This window comes from Gouania willdenowi, chromosome 10, assembly GCF_900634775.1.
Source record: "Gouania willdenowi chromosome 10, fGouWil2.1, whole genome shotgun sequence".
NCBI lineage: Eukaryota > Metazoa > Chordata > Actinopteri > Blenniiformes > Gobiesocidae > Gouania > Gouania willdenowi.
Genome location: NC_041053.1, coordinates 12,737,439 through 12,756,205, shown reverse-complemented (window position 1 = coordinate 12,756,205; position 18,767 = coordinate 12,737,439). Strand labels below are relative to the sequence as shown.

Below are 18,767 nucleotides of genomic sequence, written 5' to 3'. Positions count from 1 at the left end.
GTTATCAAGCCAGTCTGGTGACCAGTGTGCGGCTTAGGAATAATGGTGGTGGCTGTGAGCAGAGGAGGAAGTGAGTGGAAATTCCATAAAACAGGTATTTGGGAACAACGTGTCTATGGTTGAGCCCAGTATGAGTGTTATCCCACAGCCCGAGGCCAGTGCGTCCATGACAAATGTAATTCCAAGAACCGCTTTGAACATATAATTTTATAACAGGGGTAATACCTCAAATCAAATGTGTATAGTGACATTTAAATTCTCCTAAATTAAATGTAAGCAGAAGTCAATGACCGTACTTGGATCAAGATATACTAAATATTAGTACTAAGTATACTTGTAGTACACTTGGATACACTACATTATGCTAAAGGTGTAATTTTCATCATCGGTACACTTCAACTGTGAAAAACAGAATGTGAAGAAAAAAAATCCAGGAAATCAAATTGTATGATTTTTAAATAATTTATTTGTATAATGATGCAGAAAATAAACATTTGGTCAAAAACAAATGTTCAACCCACTACTTTGGGCTCATCCTAGTCCTGAGCAGGTGTACAGTTTCGTCCCTGGTGGAGGTTGTACTGTGACTGTTTGAAGGTGTGGACAGGTGTCTTTTATACTGATAACAAGTTGAAACAGGTGCCGTTAATACAGGTAACAGGTGGAGGACAAAGGAGAAGTAACAGGTCCGCGAGAGACAGAATTCTTGCTTGTTTGTAATACTTTATTTATTTTATTTTTTTTGTCCTTTCTACCTTGTACATATATATCTTTATTACTTTTTAAATTATTATAATAATCGATATTAGGGATGCACTGAAATGAAAATTTGTGGCCGAAGCCGAACGCTTGGCTGAATACCGAATATGGAATATATTTTTTAAATATTCCAAAAGCCTTTGCTTTTCAAAAAAAGCGCGACAAAGTTTTTCATTAATATTAACCCTTCAAATAAAACAAAACATGCTTTCCAAAAAAAACTAAAGTTCATTAAAGGGGAAGTATGATGAAAAAAATCCCTTTATAGTGGTTTTGCTACAGTGATAATCATCCCTTTAGCCTCATTCAGAGGACCAACGTGTAAAAAGTTCTGTTTCCTTCCCTCTCTTGTTATTCCACATTTAGTAAAAAGTCAGCTTTAGACGTACAAGTTGAACTTTGCCCACGTTGGCAGGTGACATCACCTAACACGCCTCCAAGAATGTGAGCTCCTCCCTCTCCAACTATCTAACAGCTAAAACAACACTGCTGTTTATTATAGAATATATACTGTATTATACTTTATTGTCAAATATGTAAATACAAACTGTACTACTTTTTCTGCTGCCGATCGTGTTGGGAGTCACTGTTTGGAGCCACGGACCCATTGTTTACACACATCAGCTGTTAGCACTCCGTGCTAATGCTACACCAGCCTATTCAGCGAGACCCGACATCGCTTGTGAACTGAGGAGGAAACAAAGCTAACAACGGACTCGGTTATGGAATTGGACGGCTTCTAACTTCTACGCGGTGACGGAGCACTGTAAGCGGAAAGGAGAGAGTCTGGCTGTGTTTGTGTGCGAAAAGGAGGAGCTGCTGCTGCTGCTGCTGCTGCTACTGCTGCTGCTGCCGCTGCTCCTGCAGCAATGCGCACACACTTTTCCAACTCAAAATTGACTCGGCCATCAAATATTTGGTGCATCCCTAATTATTATCATACTTTTCTTTGTTTTTAATCTTGTGGCATCCAGTGTGTACAGCTAAGGAATAATGTCATTCTACTGGGAAACATATTTCTTTACTGTGCACATGATAATAAACACTTTGAATCTTTGAATCTCACAGTACGTGTACCTATGATGAAAATTACAGATGTCTCTCATCTTTTTAAGTGATACAACTTGCATAATCTGTGGCTGCTAAGCATCGTTTGCCCTACTGAGGCCTGGATCTTCTGCTGTAGATCACTGCCCGTCCATCAGAAACAGGGCCTGTCTGAGCTTTACACAGACAATCTGCATTATTGCTCCAAACGAGCCTGTAATGTGGATGCCTTGTCACTGCTGTCTGCTTCTGTGGGAGGACGTGCTAGCTGAGTCATACTAACAGGCCTCAGTCATCCTGTTACATATTAGTTACAGCAATTTGTCTGTGTTGGAGCTGACAGAGAGAAACGCTCAGTGAGCGATGGCTGTTAGATAGCTCTGCATGACCCACCTCATTCCTACTAACGTCTGACACATAGTGATAATGATTCACACACGTGCTGCGCTCATAGGCCCACACAGGGGCAAACAACACACACACACACAAACACACACACACACACACACACACACACACACACACACACACACACACACACACACACACACACACAAATACGGTTGCACAGATCAGCTGTCGTGACAACTAGCCACTTTCCAGCAGAGGTGAAAGTAATGAATTACAAGTACTCACGTTACTGTAATTGATTTGCTTTTATGTGTACTTGTACTTTTTTTGAGTATATTTCTATATCACTAATGTTACTTGTTCTTAAGTACGTTTTAAAAAAAAGTAAAGTGATTTATTACGTTTCTACACCCAACCGTTACTGAGGAAATTGTTATTTTTTGTGATTATATTTTTATTTCCGTTTCATGTTATCACATTGAACATAATCCATATGTTCTGATCAAGCCACTTTCTTGGCTTCGTGTTGTGGTTTCTACCTATTATGTTGTTACACACATGCACGGCACATTTGGCACGGCACTGTTTTAGAGTTCATAAATTAAGCTTGACTTAGAGCCTGAGAATATTTTTTTTTTTATTTTGAATTGAATTTATTGGTGGGGTTTTTTTTTTTTAATTAAAAAAAAAAAGAATTTGACATTTTGACAAACCTTTTATTTTATACAGATGCCTTTGTGGAAAATGAATGAATGTTCCAATTTTAACATTTGGTCTCTTCCTTTTTAAGTTTTTTATGTTTACTGTATGCAAGGGAACCGTGGAAACATTTAATACAAAAAAATAAAACTTTTACTTTTATTACTATTTAATTGAGCTACTTTTCACTTCTAACATGATTGTTTTATGTATGACTTACTATTTTTGATGATCAACAGATAAAATGAAATCCAGAAAACCAGACAATCAAATGCATCACATCATAGCCGATCAGTTAAACTTAAACATATAATGTACGGCGCCAAAACAGCATTGAATGCTGGTTAAGTTTTAGAGCCTATACATATATATGTATTTTTTAATTTAAAAAAATAAATAAAAAAAAAATCAATTCATTGGCGTTATTTTATTTAAAAAATAAGTGTACATTTTTACAAACCTACTTTATACAGATGTTTTTGTGAAAAATAAATCAAGTTCCAATTGTGCAAATTTGGTCTCTTCCTTTTTAAGTTTATAAATGAGATGTTTACTGTATGCAAGGTAACCATGGCAACATTTATTACCAAAAATAAACATGGGAGGTGAAAGTAACTAGTAACTTTTACTTTGAGTACTATTTAATTGAGCTACTTTTTACTTGTACTTGAGTATTTTGTACGACTTACTTGTACTTGAGCTCAATTTCCTTCAAGTAACAGTGCTTTATAGCTACAGTAAGTAGGACATATTAGTACGCTCTACACCTGTGTTTCCAGTTACTTCCTGCTGAATATATGACACGGACACTTCCGTGTGTCTATGTGTGAATGCATGGTGTGTAAATGTCATTCATCTGTCACTGTTAACCCTTCACAGTATTTAGTGTGTGTGTGTGTGTGTGCAGTGATTTATGAGCACTGACCGGCTCCCTCCCCAGCTAATGCAGCCTTTGAGGTGTGTGTGTGTGTGTGTGTGTGTGTGTGTGTGTGTGTGTGTGTGTGTGTGTGTGTGTGTGTGTGTGTGTGTGTGTGTGTGTGTGCGTGTGTGTGTGTGTGTGTGTGTGTGTGTGTGTGTGTGTGTGTGTGCGTGTGTGTGCGTGTGTGTGCCTGAGCATGTGCGTGTGGTTATATGCAGGTGTGTAGCTGGAAGGTGATGGAAGGGAGCTTCTCATTGATCCCATAATATCTGGCCTGAGGCGAGCAGTGGGAGCCAGTGAGCAGAAGGAGCTCATGGGAAAAAAGTGTTGTCAAAGACAATAAAGCCAAAGTAGAAACGAAAGACAACAGGTGAGACGAGAGGGAATAGAGAAAACAGGCGATGTGCAAATGATTCGGAATAGTGCAGGAAAAAAAGGACAAGGAGACTGGAGTGGTGTTAATGTTGACCACACGTTTTTTTTTTTGTTTTCTTTTTTCAAAACTCTTTTTATTACACATTTTTGGCACTCAATTAACAAAGATTCTTATTTGTTCCTATTCTTTTGTAACATTGCACACATTGATACGTTATGACTGCTATGGTTGTTGATGAACCACTGTTTAACGTCTGATGTAATAATTCTTTTTTTTTCAGTACATCATTTTAATTTTCTTTACGTGTTTAATTTTTATTGTGTGTATTGTATTTATTTACTAAATTTATTTTGTAAATTTTGTTCACTTTATTTATACGTGTATACATACATACAGTATATGTGGGTATCTATATACATACATATATATGAGTATATTCTAATTTTGTGTGACCCCTTTTTTTCTCATGTTTTTAATTTTATGGGTATCCAATATCTATTGCTTTGCTTGACTATTTGTTTAACACTATTGTTTTAATTATTCCTATTATTTCTATCACTGCTAGTGTTATTATTGACTTTTTTTTTGGTTTATCCTTGATCCTGTTGTTTTTTTTGTTGTTTTTTATTGCATGAAATTAATGTACCAAATGTTGACTGTTCATTTTTATTTTTATTTTCTTTCAGTCATTGTCATTTGACTAAAATGCCACTTGGTTTCAGTCCAAATTTGATCATGAGAACTATTTGAGTTACAGACATGTTTTAGTCATTTAGTTATTCTACTCATATAATGGACGTTATTTATTTTGTGTTCTCCCATTATATACTATGTCTGATTATTACCTGTATTTCTATCATTAATTACAATTATGATGATGATTGACATCCTTGTTGCTGTTGTTTTCTTAGCCATTTTGGATAGTTGTGTTATTCTTCATTATTATTGTTATTAATTATTGAATTAATTTTCTATTATTATTATTATTGTTACTATATTTATTTACCTATTTTCTGCTCACTGTCACACACGGCATATTTACAGTTATAATATATATATATATATATATATATATATATATATATATATTGTTTCCTGTTGCTTGTTGTGTTGTTGCTGCTGCCGCCCTTTGGCTTGGTGACAGCGTCTGCCCAAGGGGTTGTGTCCCCCCGTTCCCTGGTTCTGGGGTTCTCCCTTGTTGTTTTGGATGGGCCTTTTGTGGGGAGTGGGTCCCCTTCTCTCATTCTGGACGTGCTTTGCTGGGGAGTGTTGGCTCTGTTCAAGCCTTCAAAACCAGTCAAAACATAATTCCAAAAAAATCTCAAAGAGTAAATTAAACCAACTTAGATTTATAAATTAATTCAACTATTGAAAATTAACCACACTGGTTGAGGACAGATTGGCTCCCTCCCCAGGGTTAGGGGGTGGTCTGTTCAAAAATACCATTGAATACAAGAACAAATAAAATAAGATAATAAAAAAAATATGTATGAAAACTTTTTCCATTGGGGGTTTGGGTGGGGTCAGTGACCCTCCGCGGGCCGCGCTCTCATCCCTTGGCGTGGGGCTGCTGGCTGGTGGTGGGGGGTGCCAGCTGGGTTTGTTTTCGGTGGCCCTTCGCGGGAGGTTTGTTTGGAGCAGCGGTGCTCAGGGGTTGGGCCTTGGGGCCCGGGGTGGGGGGGGATGCTTGCGGTGGGCTGGTGGGGTGGTGGTGGCAGCAGCAATTTTGGTGATACTAAAAGCAATAATGAGTCATTAATCAGGCACACACACACACACACACACACACACACACACACACACACACACACACACACACACACACACACACACACACACACACACACCACCCTCCTTTTGTTTTGTATATATAGACTGCTTTCGTCCTGTACTTTGTTTTTTTCTTGTTTTTTTGGTTTTGTGTTTCAGCTTGTATTGTTTGACTTGCAATAATAAAATAAATAGATAAATTAATAGTCGACAGTAAAATATCCTGCATAAGAGTTTTTGCAGTTTTAAAAAGAAAATCTATTCTCATTGTAAAAATTTTAATATATTTTGAGATATTAAAAAAAAAATAGTAATAATCAAGTTCAGATGTGGGCAACTTTTACTATAGCAGGGGCCACAATAATGTGTTTCTTTTTTTTTTATTACAGTAACAGGGTCACATTATCAACATTAATATCAGCATTTAGAATAATGACCAATCTGAGTGTTAACAAAGAAAAAAACAAAGAGTTTTTATAGTAATTTTGCATTTTGTGCATTCATATTGTTCTTTAGTGTATTTTTCTTTGCAAATGTATGTTTTTTGAAGTGAGTGTGTATTTGTGTTGTCATTTTGCATTTTTTTGGAGTAAGTTTTATGTATTTCTGTTGTTGTTTTGCTTGCTTGTTAGTACTGTGGGTTTGCAGAGTCTTTTTTGTGTATTTTTGTTATCATTTTCAGTAATTTTGTGTATTTTTTCAGTAGTTTTGTGTATTTTTGTTGTCGTTTTGAATTATTTTGTTTTTGGAGTGTTTTCTATGTTTTTCTTGTCTTTTACTGTATTTTTCTGTAATGTTGTAAATTCTTTGCATATTTTAATGCATTCTTACTTTTATTTTGTTTATTTTTCTGTCATATTGTAAGTTTACTTTGGGGGGAACGTAAAATTAGACGGAGGGCCACAAGTCCGGTCTAGTTATTACTCATTTGAAAAAATGAAGAAGACGAAAACTATAACAAAACCTTTTCATCAACAAAATAAACACTACAGCACAGACACAACTGTTACAGACAAATGTTTGCTCCTGTGTATGTTTAAATTGTTTATGCAAATGTCAATCTGTCATCGTCGCTGCATGGATGCGTGTCTTGTACGAAAGAGGAGCTTCGTAAGACAGCGTCATGACACAAAAATCAAAGTGGGAGGTGGGGATGCAGAGGCAAATAAAAGGAGATGATCGTAAATTTTCACCCAGACAGACAAGTATAAAGCTTTCCTTTGCCCCGCCTCTTTTGCTCCATTTACTCTCTGTGAATGTGAGCTGGCCTTTGTTCTCCGGGAAACGCCTCGACCCCAAATTGCTTTCCCTGGGGCGAATCACCCAAAACCATTTCCATAAAACTAAACCAACACAAATCACATAACCATCTCTTTATGCTTCGTTCCCAAAAGACCAATAACACCAGACTCTTTACAAAAGCTAGTATTTATTCTCTCTTCAGTTATAGTACAGTATTTTCACACTGGAGGAAAAAATAAATAAACATCTTTGTCAATAAATAATATAGACATAATCTGTAACCTCTATCTGTATTATCCAAGGCACGCTGCAATGACATAATAATATATTTGGAGCTGATGTTTGGGAATTGAAGGTATTTAAAGGAGTGGTAAGGTACCATCAAACTGATCCACCATGAAAAATATGAACATTTCCATCATTCCCAAAGCTGAAAAGAACCCTCAACGGGCGACTTCGTTTCCTGAAAATAAAACAAGCATTGTCAAATTCAGGAACATGTGGGTATGTTGGATAAGACGTTCTCTCATTCCAAAATGTGTTTCATATTTAACTGACTAGGAAAAAGTGCTTGATTGTCATGATACAGCAAGTAGAAAAAAAAGACATTTCTGATTAAAGCTTGACTCGAGCCACTGTAACCACATTTGGACAACCTTGACAAAGTCCTGATAACCTGGATTAAATAAGGAAAAAACTTGGTTTGTCCTAATTGTGTGTAGTTTAAAATCAATTCCCATTTTACTGCTTTCATTGGGAAACAAAGAGGCGTGTTATTAGGGTTAGAGCTGTACAATAAAACCTTTAATGCATTGAGACTCAAACTTGCACATCAAATTTCACCTCACATTAGGCCTCCGATTATTCGTGATAAAAACGGACAGGAAAACGGAATTCACGTTCTGAAAAGGAGAAACCTATTTGAAACGGAAAAAGTAATCCGACTTTTTAAAAAAAAGAAAAGAAAGGAAAGAATTTGTCTCTTTTTACTTAAAATCGGACATCAACATGACAGAAATAATGTACATGCATGTTTTGGGACAATATCATCTAGTAAGCCGCTATTTTTAACCTGAAAACCGGTGATTAAATGTCTAGAGTGTGTGAAAACAAATGTATTCCCGTTCAAAAGCTCGTGCTACGTGTCAAGGTTTAAGTAGTTATCAGGTTATTCTGTGATGAAAAATACTTTCAGAGCTTCATCTGAGGTGTGTTTTTAATATGCTGTAAAGAACAAATAGTTCAGATTTTTATGACCCACATCAAATCCAAAATGCTCCAGGACAAAAACAGGTTTATCTGTTGGTGTGTTAGCTGAATAAAGAGTTTACCAGGTGACACGTCACGGCAGAAGCATCTACAATCACACGGCTGTGCAGTAATTAAAGGTCTCACAAATAATGTTTTGGGACCATATTACACATTTCTAAATTTCTCATTGTATTTTCCTTGTTGAACGGGTAGCCAACGTTGCCCTTGGGATGTAATCTTGAGTGATTTCAGCATAACCGTCCCATTTATACAAATTATCTGAAGCATATAAAATGTCAAATTAATAAGATATATTACCCCATTTAGCATGTTTGGTAGGACTCCGGAACATTTAATAGCCAATAAAATAATTTAAAGACGGAAAGATGATGAAACGGAAACAAAATGGAAAATGCTAAAGTGACGCATACTGTACGTGAAGCAGTAATGGGTGGAACAGAAACAAAATTTAGGAAATTTTCAAATGAAAAATCGGAGGCCATTTTCACACTGAGAGAGAGTATGAACACCAGCCCAGTGTTGTGTTGTTTCTATAAGGCACGAATATAAAGGTATATCATTTAAAATAGCAGATGAGGTTCCTATGCATCGTCCTTTTCTGAGACCTTCCCACAGATGCTCAGTTATTGGATTAAGTTCAAACATAATTAAGCAGCACTTCAAACTTGTTTTGAACTTTTTAAAAATCATTTTTTGTTTTACTGTATATTAGGATGCATGTTCAACTTGAAAGAGGCCACTGTTATTAGAGAATAAATCTTTTGTGAAACAGTGTCCAAGTTCTTAGCAATCTGGACTCAGTAACATGTCTACATTGGGCAAATGTACATAGATAAATGTTGGCAATGATGACATTTGTCTGTCTTGGATCTTTCCTGGAACACCCAAATAGGGTCTGTAGCTAAAGAGATAGACTTGCCAAACTTTATAACCAATGCACAATCTGTCACATTCTTACGCACAGAACCGCACTTTAGCACAGGCGCTAAAGGCAATGTTGGGGCAAAACAAGATATGAAAATTGTTTCTCCTTAATCCATTACCCAAAGGGGAGGAATATTGAAATGTGATAACCAAATATCAGTGGCCTTAGATCAGTGGTAGTCATGAATATAGAGTGTATATCACTCTAGTGTTCTTTGACAAGTTCTTTGACAACCTCTCGATCAGAAGATGACCCACTACCACCTGAGCCACGGTCAGGTGGTAGTGGGTCGTCTTCTGATCGAGAGGTTGGGAGTTCGATCCCAGTACCTGACTATGTGTCGAAGTGTCCTTGGGCAAGACACTGAACCCTAAGTTGCTCCCAGTGGTCGACTAGCGCCTTGCATGGCAGTCCTGTCCCACTGGTGTGTGAATGTGAGAGTGATTGGGTGAATGAGCTGATATGTAAAGCGCTTTGAGACTGCTTCAATGTGGTGATAAAGCGCTATATAAATCAAGTCCATTTACCATTTACCATTTTACAGGTAGAAAGAAATGTGGTTGAAAAGAGTGCTGCCTAATATCTTTTGTAAAGCATGTCTGCATATGCCCGCGTTTTTTATTTTGCTTCACATTCATTTTAAGGACAAAGTATTCACTTAGTACCAAACACATTCTATTCTACAGGCACCACAACAAAGCAGCATCCTGTCAACGTTATGGCCGATTGGCAACATTCGTCTCTGCCCTTGAATCTTAGATGTAATGACCATTGGTCTTGTGCTGGGAGCAGAGCTGGGAAAGTTATATAAAAAGCTCATATCAGTTATTTCAGTTTGTGCTGGTTTTAGGGGTTTTGGAGTGACAGTGATAAGAAAACAGCAGCAGCATTGATTAAATAGTGTATGTGTGTGTAGGTAGTGTAAAAGAGTTACTGTGAGTGACTAGTTGACTTCTGATTACTCAGCAGTCACCCTCACGCCCCCGTTATGACTCATGTCCCCTCTCGGCTTCCTCTCCTTGCCCTCGTCATGTCTCCTTGCCCTCGTCATGTCTTGTCATCCCTTCGGCCATTTTTCTTTTTCTTTTGTTTTTTTGCATTTCTCCTTGAGAGAAAATGAATGTTTGCTGATTCACACAAGTAAGGGTCACTGAATCAGTCTTCCCTCAATGGTGGCTCTGTCTGTCTGGCATGCCCGTCATTCAGCCGGCCCTCGCCTGTATGTCTGTGCTACCACCTACAGTGGTTGTCTGGTGTCTGTGAGCCATGAAGTCCAGTAACTGCTTTGTTTTGTCCTCCTGATTTCCAGGACTTTCAACTTCCAACCAAACCATCATTCATTCACTAACCGTACAGTTTCAATGAATGTGTAAAGCATGAGTGTGTCCATGTGCTTTTGTTGCTCAGTTTAGTTAAAAAAAAAACAACAACCTGTTCATCCATCCTAAAGTCTCAACCTCGGAGTCTCTTCTTGAGGCGGTTAAAGTCCTTTGCCGATCGCCAAAGCCAGCTCTGGAGTTCCCGTAGTATCCAAAAGCCCTCCACCTTCCTGGCAAAGTCATTCATGTTCGGCCGGACAGACAGCAGCGATGAGGTGGAGGTGCTGGAGGAAGAGGAGGATAAGGGAGAGAATATTGGACTCAAGGGGGGCGAGAGAAGTGCAGTGCCTCGTTGTAAGGACAAAGGGACTGTCTCAGGCAGGAGGGTGTGCTCCTCCCCTGCCCCCACAAATGGGTACAGGAGTGAAAGCGTGGACAGGGAGGGTTGGAGGGTCGGAGAGAGGAGAGAGCGCAAAGGACGGAGGTGCTGCTCTTTGAAGCTGACGTGCACCTCCGACTCCCTGATCTCCTCCATCGTCAACTTCTTGTTTGTGTTTAAAATTAATCCATCTTCTTCTCTGATGGTGTCTGGATGGTGTGTGTTCAGGTTGTAGCTGTACTGGTTAGCAGAGACCTGGTGAGGCGGAGTCACATTCTCCTCCTCGTCCTCGCTGATGCTCAACAACCTTCTCCTCATTCCCCGGCTCTCCGTCTCTCCATGTGACCCCATCACTCCCAATGGCTCTTCCCTCTTTTCGCGTCTCCCTCGTTCCACTTTCCCTCTTTCCCTCTGTCCACCTTTCCTGCCTGCAGCAGCAGAAGACTCCATTCTTCTTCCCTCCCTTCCTCTCCTTCGTTCCATTTGGTCCAGGCCGTCGTCCCGCTCTTCTCTGACCACTTTTGTCCCGCTTCGTCTTTGGCTGCTCCTCTGACCAGGCTCCGTCCTGGTCCCGGCTCTGGATCTGTACGGGTTCATGAGGGGAGCAGGACGGCTGACCCTTGCCCCCCACTGCAAATATTCCCCCTGCCCACCATTACTCAGCATGCTTAAAGATTCAGGAGGAAGTGCATAACCAAGGGTCGTCATCAGTGCGGATATGGAACCCAGAAGTCCATCCAGACCCGTGCAGAAGTGCAGCAGGGAGGTTCTAAGGGAAGGGCAGAGCGTGGAGCGAGCCAACTCCCTGACCGCTGCCAGCAGGACAGAGTAGGCTCTCTGGTTCTGGGCGAGCCGAGCCTGATTCTCCAGGCCGTGCCAGAGCTCCAGGCGGGTGGCGGCGCTGGGCAGAGTTAGAGCTGTGCTGTTGGGCCTTGGAGGGGAGAAGTCTTTCTCATTAAACGGAGGACCGAGATAGGAAAGCTACAAAGTAAATGAAACAAAGGAAGAATTAAAAAGGTTTCATTTGTTTAGTTTTCTTCCATAAACAATATGTTTGCATATAGGATGACAGTGGTGACCATTGATATTGAAAGAAAACAACCTCCTTCATTTGTTTGATTTCTGTGCTGTTTGCACGTGTTGTGTGTATTTACCTTCCTCGATTTACAGCCATAAACAAAAACAAAACAAAAAATTTAGCATGATGCAGATGTTGTTTGTCACCTTCTGCTTTACCAACAAAGGCCACGGTTACATGATGTTTTTTAATTCGGAATTAGTTAATCCAAATTAAGTCATTTGGAATTAAAGTGTTCTGCTTCGTGTTTACATGGAAAACGTAATTCCATTACATGGAAAAACGGTTTATTCGGCTTTAGTTAATTCCGCTTTAGGTCTGGGGGTTGGGAAGGCTCTGATTGGAAAGGGAGAGAATGTGACGTATCACGTCTATTGGGAAAAAAACACAACAAATATTTTATTGTCGGCTGTAACACAGAACACCACACATGAAAACTGTTTTCACCTTTATTTTGACTGTAGTTTTAAAGCAGCAGCTCCACAATAACACACTTTGGTTTACGGAGCGGACGAGAGATAGGAACTACTCATTCGGAATTTAAAAAGGAATAAACCAGCCACTTAATTTGGATTTAAGTTTAATTCGGAATTAAATTAGCGTTAGGAATGAAGTGTTTACAAGGTCAGGTTAAAGAGGTATTAACTCTTATTCCGCTTTAAAGAGCATATAAAGCTCCCATGTAAACATGGCCAATGTGTACATGAAATATTGCTTCATATAGTATACTCTGACACAAACACATCTGCACAAACACTCATAATTTCTCTGAGGCTTTGAATGTATTAAAATTTCAAGGTGTAGCTTGCAGAGCTTGCTCTATTAGAGCAAGTGTCTTAAAACTTTAATGACTCGGAGTAGTACCAACCAAACCAATTGGAGAAAACTATCACTGAATACTGCTGGACAATATTTCTATGAGTCCAGAACGTGAAATAAATACCCTGAACTGGGTCCAGAAACAACAAAATAAGCACTTACATATATGTCTTTGATTTCCTTCAGCTGATACTCCAGGTATTTCGTCAGCTCGTACGTGCTTTCTATGGAACTCCGCTCACTGGCCAGCGTGTGCGATGGATCCGCAGCCGTCGCTATGGCAGCGGCCAACAGCAAGACAAGCATCTGTCCACAAACTACAGGAGAATCACAAAACAAACTTCTCAGTTTCACTTCATCTCAAACTTTCAACTCAAATAGGCATCAGTCGGCCATAAATGACTGTCCACTAACAGGTAAAGTGAGTAAAAAGGATCATCTCTAATAATGGCACCTTTTGTTGACGACTATATCCTGCTGTAAGAGAACATTTTGTTCCCAAGGTAAATCTCTTAGTGGAGAGTTGGGCTAAAAATGACCAAAATTGGAGCATTTCACAAAGTCCAAATAGTGATGGGTCGTTCACTGGGGTTAAAGCATCTCCAAAAGTGCATCTCCTGTTTTCGTGGTCTGCAGTGGTCAAAATCCAAAGTGGTTCAAGGAGAATAAGGTGGTCAACCAGTGGGAGCGTCATGGTTTATATGCACATGCAGAACAAAGATAGGTTAATGGCCATGTCTCAAAAGGGCCTTATAGGGGGAGATACCCCTCCCCATGGTAGAACAAAACACACACACTATATAATTATGATATATAAAAATTAAGAAAGTGATTCTTGTGGTCACCCGAATTGGTGGCAGGGGTGTTTTTGAGCACATTTTAGTGATATAGCCTGAGGAAGATTTTTGCGATTTATCAAAAAACACATTATTGTCAAATAAAATTACTTCAAAACATTAGATTAGTACCAAAATGTTGACAATGCTAAGGCACATTTTCAACAAAACAATTTGGGTATTTCCTAAATCTATTTTGGCCATTAGATGTCAAAAAGTGACAAAATAACAGTCATAATTTAATTTCCCAATTCCCCAGTCCATTTCCCAACCTTATAAAATAATACTTTTGGCAAGAGGAAAAAATTACGTGAATATAGTCCCCTAAATAACATTACCCCCCAATTTTCCGACAAAATTTAGAATGGACTGAGATGATTTTAAAACCATAAACAATACTCTGCCTTTTATATAGACAATGTTATGGACAATCTTGCGCAACATTAATTGCAAAGTCAAAATGTTTTTGACTGTTAATTTTGTCACTTTTTGTCATCTGACGGCCAAAATAGATGTCAAAGTGACTCAAATTGTTTTATTGAAGATGTGTCTCATCATCATTGTGGACATTTTGATATCAAATATGATGTACATTTAATATAGTTATTTGATAATTATGTGTTTCTGATAAGTCGCAAAAGTAGGGTACATCCAATTCTAGAGACCACAAGAATCATTTTCTTACTCTTTATATATCATACTTACCAACACATTAGCAGATTGTCAATGATCTGGCTGATGAGAGTAGACCAAACAACGTTCCTGCACCCTGACTTAACCTTTAACCTGTATTTTACATCAAATATCGACCCACATGTATCCAACCCTTTCTTGCCACCCCTCAGTTTGACACTCACCACTTGGGTGTCCCATGTGCTGATTGGTACGCACTTCCAGGGGAATTTTTAGAAATAACAAGATGGTGAAAATTGATCACATCCTGTCATTTGTTTAACTTGGATGTTGAAATTTGTAATGAATCTGTTGACGGACATTAACAAATGGCCTCCGGCACTCCAACTTTTCTGCCGTCACTGCACCGTTTAAACATTGTTCCAAAATGTGTGTTTATAGAACGCCCGGTGAGGCTCATCTGACTGCTACAACAACTTATTCATAATATTTTAAATTAAGTTTATGAAATAATAAACATGCACACACACAAAGAAAGTACATGATTCACTTTAGTCAGGGTGTGAGAACACGCACACACACACACACATGCACGTTTCTGTCTGATCATTTAAAAACCTTGCCATGTGGCTTCCTCTAACATGATAAACATACGCATGTTTGTATCAGTTGTGTGTTTGCGTGTTTGTGAGCTCCTTGTTTAGGTTTTAGACTGTTTGTGTAGCTGTGTGAGTGTCAGGGATGTTGTTTGTGCCTGTAATTAGTACTATGGATTAAATTCAACGTGTGTGTGGGTGTGCATGTGTGTGTTACATGTATTTATGTGTGTTGAAACCTTTTAGTGCCCCTGACTCTGGTTTCAAACAGAGAAAATTGGAGCTGAAAGGTGGTTTTCAACATTAACGACTGTCATGTTCATCCTCGACTCTTTGTCCCGTGTTTGCTCTCATCGGGGGCTTTCACGTCTCCTCTTTTTACTCGTTCGCCATCTCTCATCACTCGAGCGGAACATGCTTTTCTTCAGTTGTTTCTTTTCACTCTTCTTTCTCTCGCCCATCAAGCTGATCAGTGCTTCTTCATTTTGGACTGAAATATGCTGTTGTTCGACTGGTGTGAAATATGTGGGTTTGCTCTCCTGAGCTGAGCAGATCTTTCACGAGTGAAGACACACCTTAATCCTCCGGTTGTTACACTATACGTCTTCTTCGCACTTTTTATTCTCCCGTCACACATGACCTCATTGTCTCTCATCTTTCCTCAGCCAATGATTCAAAACACAACCGCAAACGACCTTTAGAAGTACACTTGTCATTGAAGGTTTCACTGCCGTTTTTCAATGTTTCCCATTGAGGCCTCCATGACAAAGAAGATGCGTTAAAACAGCAGTGTCAAACTCATTTTAATACGTAGGCCAAATACAGACTAGTTTGATCTCAAGTGGGCCCCAGATTACAGATGGAAAAACAAGTATAATTCAACAGTTCAATTGAGCCCTAGTTTGAGTTTCCACTTATAGTGATATGTAAAGTATGGAAGGCACCGAAAATCAACAAATATCAAACAAATATAATGTTTAAAGAAAAGAAGTTTGTAAAGTACAAAACTGTGGTATGAACGAGTCTGAAATCTTGGATATAGACAAAGGGTCTATTTATGATGATTATGCATTTCATTGTGTTTCTTTTATTGTGTATATCAGTGGTTCTCAACCTTTTCATTCCGCGACCCCCAAAATAAAGGTGGCAGAGAGCGGTGACCCCCACTGTAGCTGAAGGTGGTTGAACACAGACATGAACATTGAAGAACAGTCATGTGTAAACAGGTCCATCTATAAGGGATTCCGCCTTATAGATGGACCTGGGAAGATATTTTTGGGGCTCATCCATAAAGTCAGCAAAATGATGGTCCATTGTTCTATGAATCTGTGATAACCATATTTATCTGAATAATATCCACTGTTATCCAGGAAGTTTATTATTATTTGTGCCATAGTATATAGTCATCTTAAAGATATAAATACTTGTTTTAATAATAAAATGGGTTAAAAATGACCAAAAATGATGGTGAAATGGGATTTTAAAAACCAGAGATATTGGTTAAAAGTTGCAAATTAGAGTGGACAGAACGATTCAAAGTGTCAATATTGGAACGATTAGTTTAAGCTGGGTAATAATAAGCATGACAAATTATTGATGTGGTTAAATTGGCAAAAAAAAAAAAAAGCATTAATAAATATAATGAAAAGAGGTAAAAAGTTACAATAATGGGTCAACATGTTTGACATTAGGTGGAAAAAGTGGTGGAAAGGGTTTATAAGTGCCAAATATGTCTTGAAAGTGGAAAAAATGTGCCGACAAGGCATTGAAATTTAATGGAAAAGTGACAGAATTGGGAGCTCATTAAAAGGAGTAAAAATATAGTCAAAAAAAGTGATGAAAATAGGTTTAAAAACTGGCAACTTTGGTGTAGTTGCAGAAAATGGGATCCAATTGTTCAAAAAATATTGTTAGTTTCTTGAAGGCATCTGGCTACCCCCTCCCTTTGTCTCGCGACTGCAAATGTGGTCCTGACCCCAAAGTTGAGAACCGAACCCCTGGTGTACTATATAAATCTAAAGGAAACTGAGTGAAAGATGAATTTAAGGAGGGTAGGTGAAATACGCCAAGCCCTCGGCCTACACCTTTTCAGTTTTGTTTTGTTATGTTCTTTTGTCGAATTGTTTTAGCGTGATAGCAGAAGGAGCATTGACTTAATGTTTGTACATGTTAAAAGAGGCTGATTCTGCAGGGAGAATTGCAGGATTTTGAAAGAAATTAGAATTCTTTCAAAAAAATGTACATTCTAAATGACTGCCATCATTGGAAAACTGTGAGTCCTGATAAATTTAGATGTGCTGAACTGTTTCTTTCTCCTGCGGGCCAAATTGGACGTTCTATAGTGCCAGATTTGGACCCCGGGCCTTGAGTTTGACACGTGCTTTAAAAGATACCCTGGCTTTGGAAAATAATTTTTGCATTTTCTGTGCATACCCTTTTCCTCTGACTCAGCCACTTTCATTTATCAGTGTTCAGTCATATGGGTTTGGTTGAAACTTAATTATGTCATGAGGTTTTATTGCAGGTGTGAGCCTACACAAAAATGCACTATCCTCTGAGTAACCTGCAGCTGAATGAATCACCAATAATTGCACTAAGCTTCTTGTCTGTCAGGAATGCGTCACAGAGGAAAATACATGAGTGAGAAACAACTACTTTGATTTCAATTCTTTGTGCTGCAATAACAAATGGAACATCAAAGCAAACACACACAAATGTCTTGTGTTTTCGATTAAATGACAAATAGCAGTGATGACACAGTAACCGCTATGTATTTTCATCTTTACCCGAAGGACCGACAAAACTGTGTAAAACCATTACACCAACGGAATGACTCAAAGTGAATTAAGGAAGGAGGGATTGGACGAGTGTCAAGAAACAAGTTCATTATATAACCACTTGTGCTTGTTTGTCTGAAAAAAGAAAAAGACTTGAAAGGAAAAAAAAACAATTTCAAAGGCTAGAAATATTTGATGCAGTTTTTTAAATTTTCTATTAAAGTTTTTGCCATTTTTGTATGGTCCTGATGTTAACTTTGTGGGAAAATTAAATACCTTGCACACACAAACACATTCTAGAAAAAAAGTACATTATATGCATATGAAATGAACCATAGTTAAATATTTAAAAAAATACAATTTAGGATATAATGGGGAGTTCAACAATTATCCAGCAGATTAAATGAATGTAAATATCCTGTTCTAGCATGTCCTTAGTGTTTTTCTAGACTATAAGGTTTTAAGACCACTGAAGTTCATTATAGTCATTGTTTTGTTCAAGAATCCAGAGTTTGATTATCTGAACTTTTGGCACAAGGGTTGTCGTCCTTTTGGGTATAGTGTATTATAAAGAGCATTACATTATCAATAATCATAGTCAAATAAACTGAAGGTATTTCCTCAACATCTACTCCAATCAGGCCCAATGTCTTTATAAATATGGTTCAAACTATACATACAATTTAGGATTATTCCACAATCATATTCATCTTCTGTACATTAATTAAAGACTCTTAATACCATGTTATGAGACACAAATATTTCCTGCCCATAGAGCAGAGATCACAGCAGGGGCCACAAAATATGTCTGATCCGAGGGCCACATTATCAACATTTATGTCAGCATTTAGAATAAAGACCAATCTCAGCATGAATACAGGGAAGAACAAAAGGTTTGTTTCTTTTTGGAGTTGTATTTATGTGTTTTTGTTCTCATTTTATTTGTTTGCGACTCTATTTGTGTATGTTT

At 38.3% G+C, this 18,767-nt stretch overlaps 1 protein-coding gene across 2 annotated transcripts in view; it reads right to left on the bottom strand.

Annotated features, from left to right (window-relative positions):
• Window positions 1-18,767, bottom strand: part of clcf1 (cardiotrophin-like cytokine factor 1) — a 41,330-nt gene that overhangs the window by 8,419 nt on the left and 14,144 nt on the right. Inside the window, exons 2-3 of one of the 2 annotated variants that reach the window (XM_028459338.1) lie at window positions 13,118-13,272; window positions 10,792-12,039 (exon numbers count right to left, since the gene is read on the bottom strand). In XM_028459338.1, the coding sequence (XP_028315139.1) occupies window positions 10,813-12,039; window positions 13,118-13,272 (1,382 nt within the window). In that variant the 3' untranslated portion in view covers window positions 10,792-10,812. Of the gene's footprint in view, window positions 1-9,793; window positions 12,040-13,117; window positions 13,273-18,767 lie in introns of those variants that run through there. The other variant, XM_028459337.1, reaches the window with a different exon arrangement.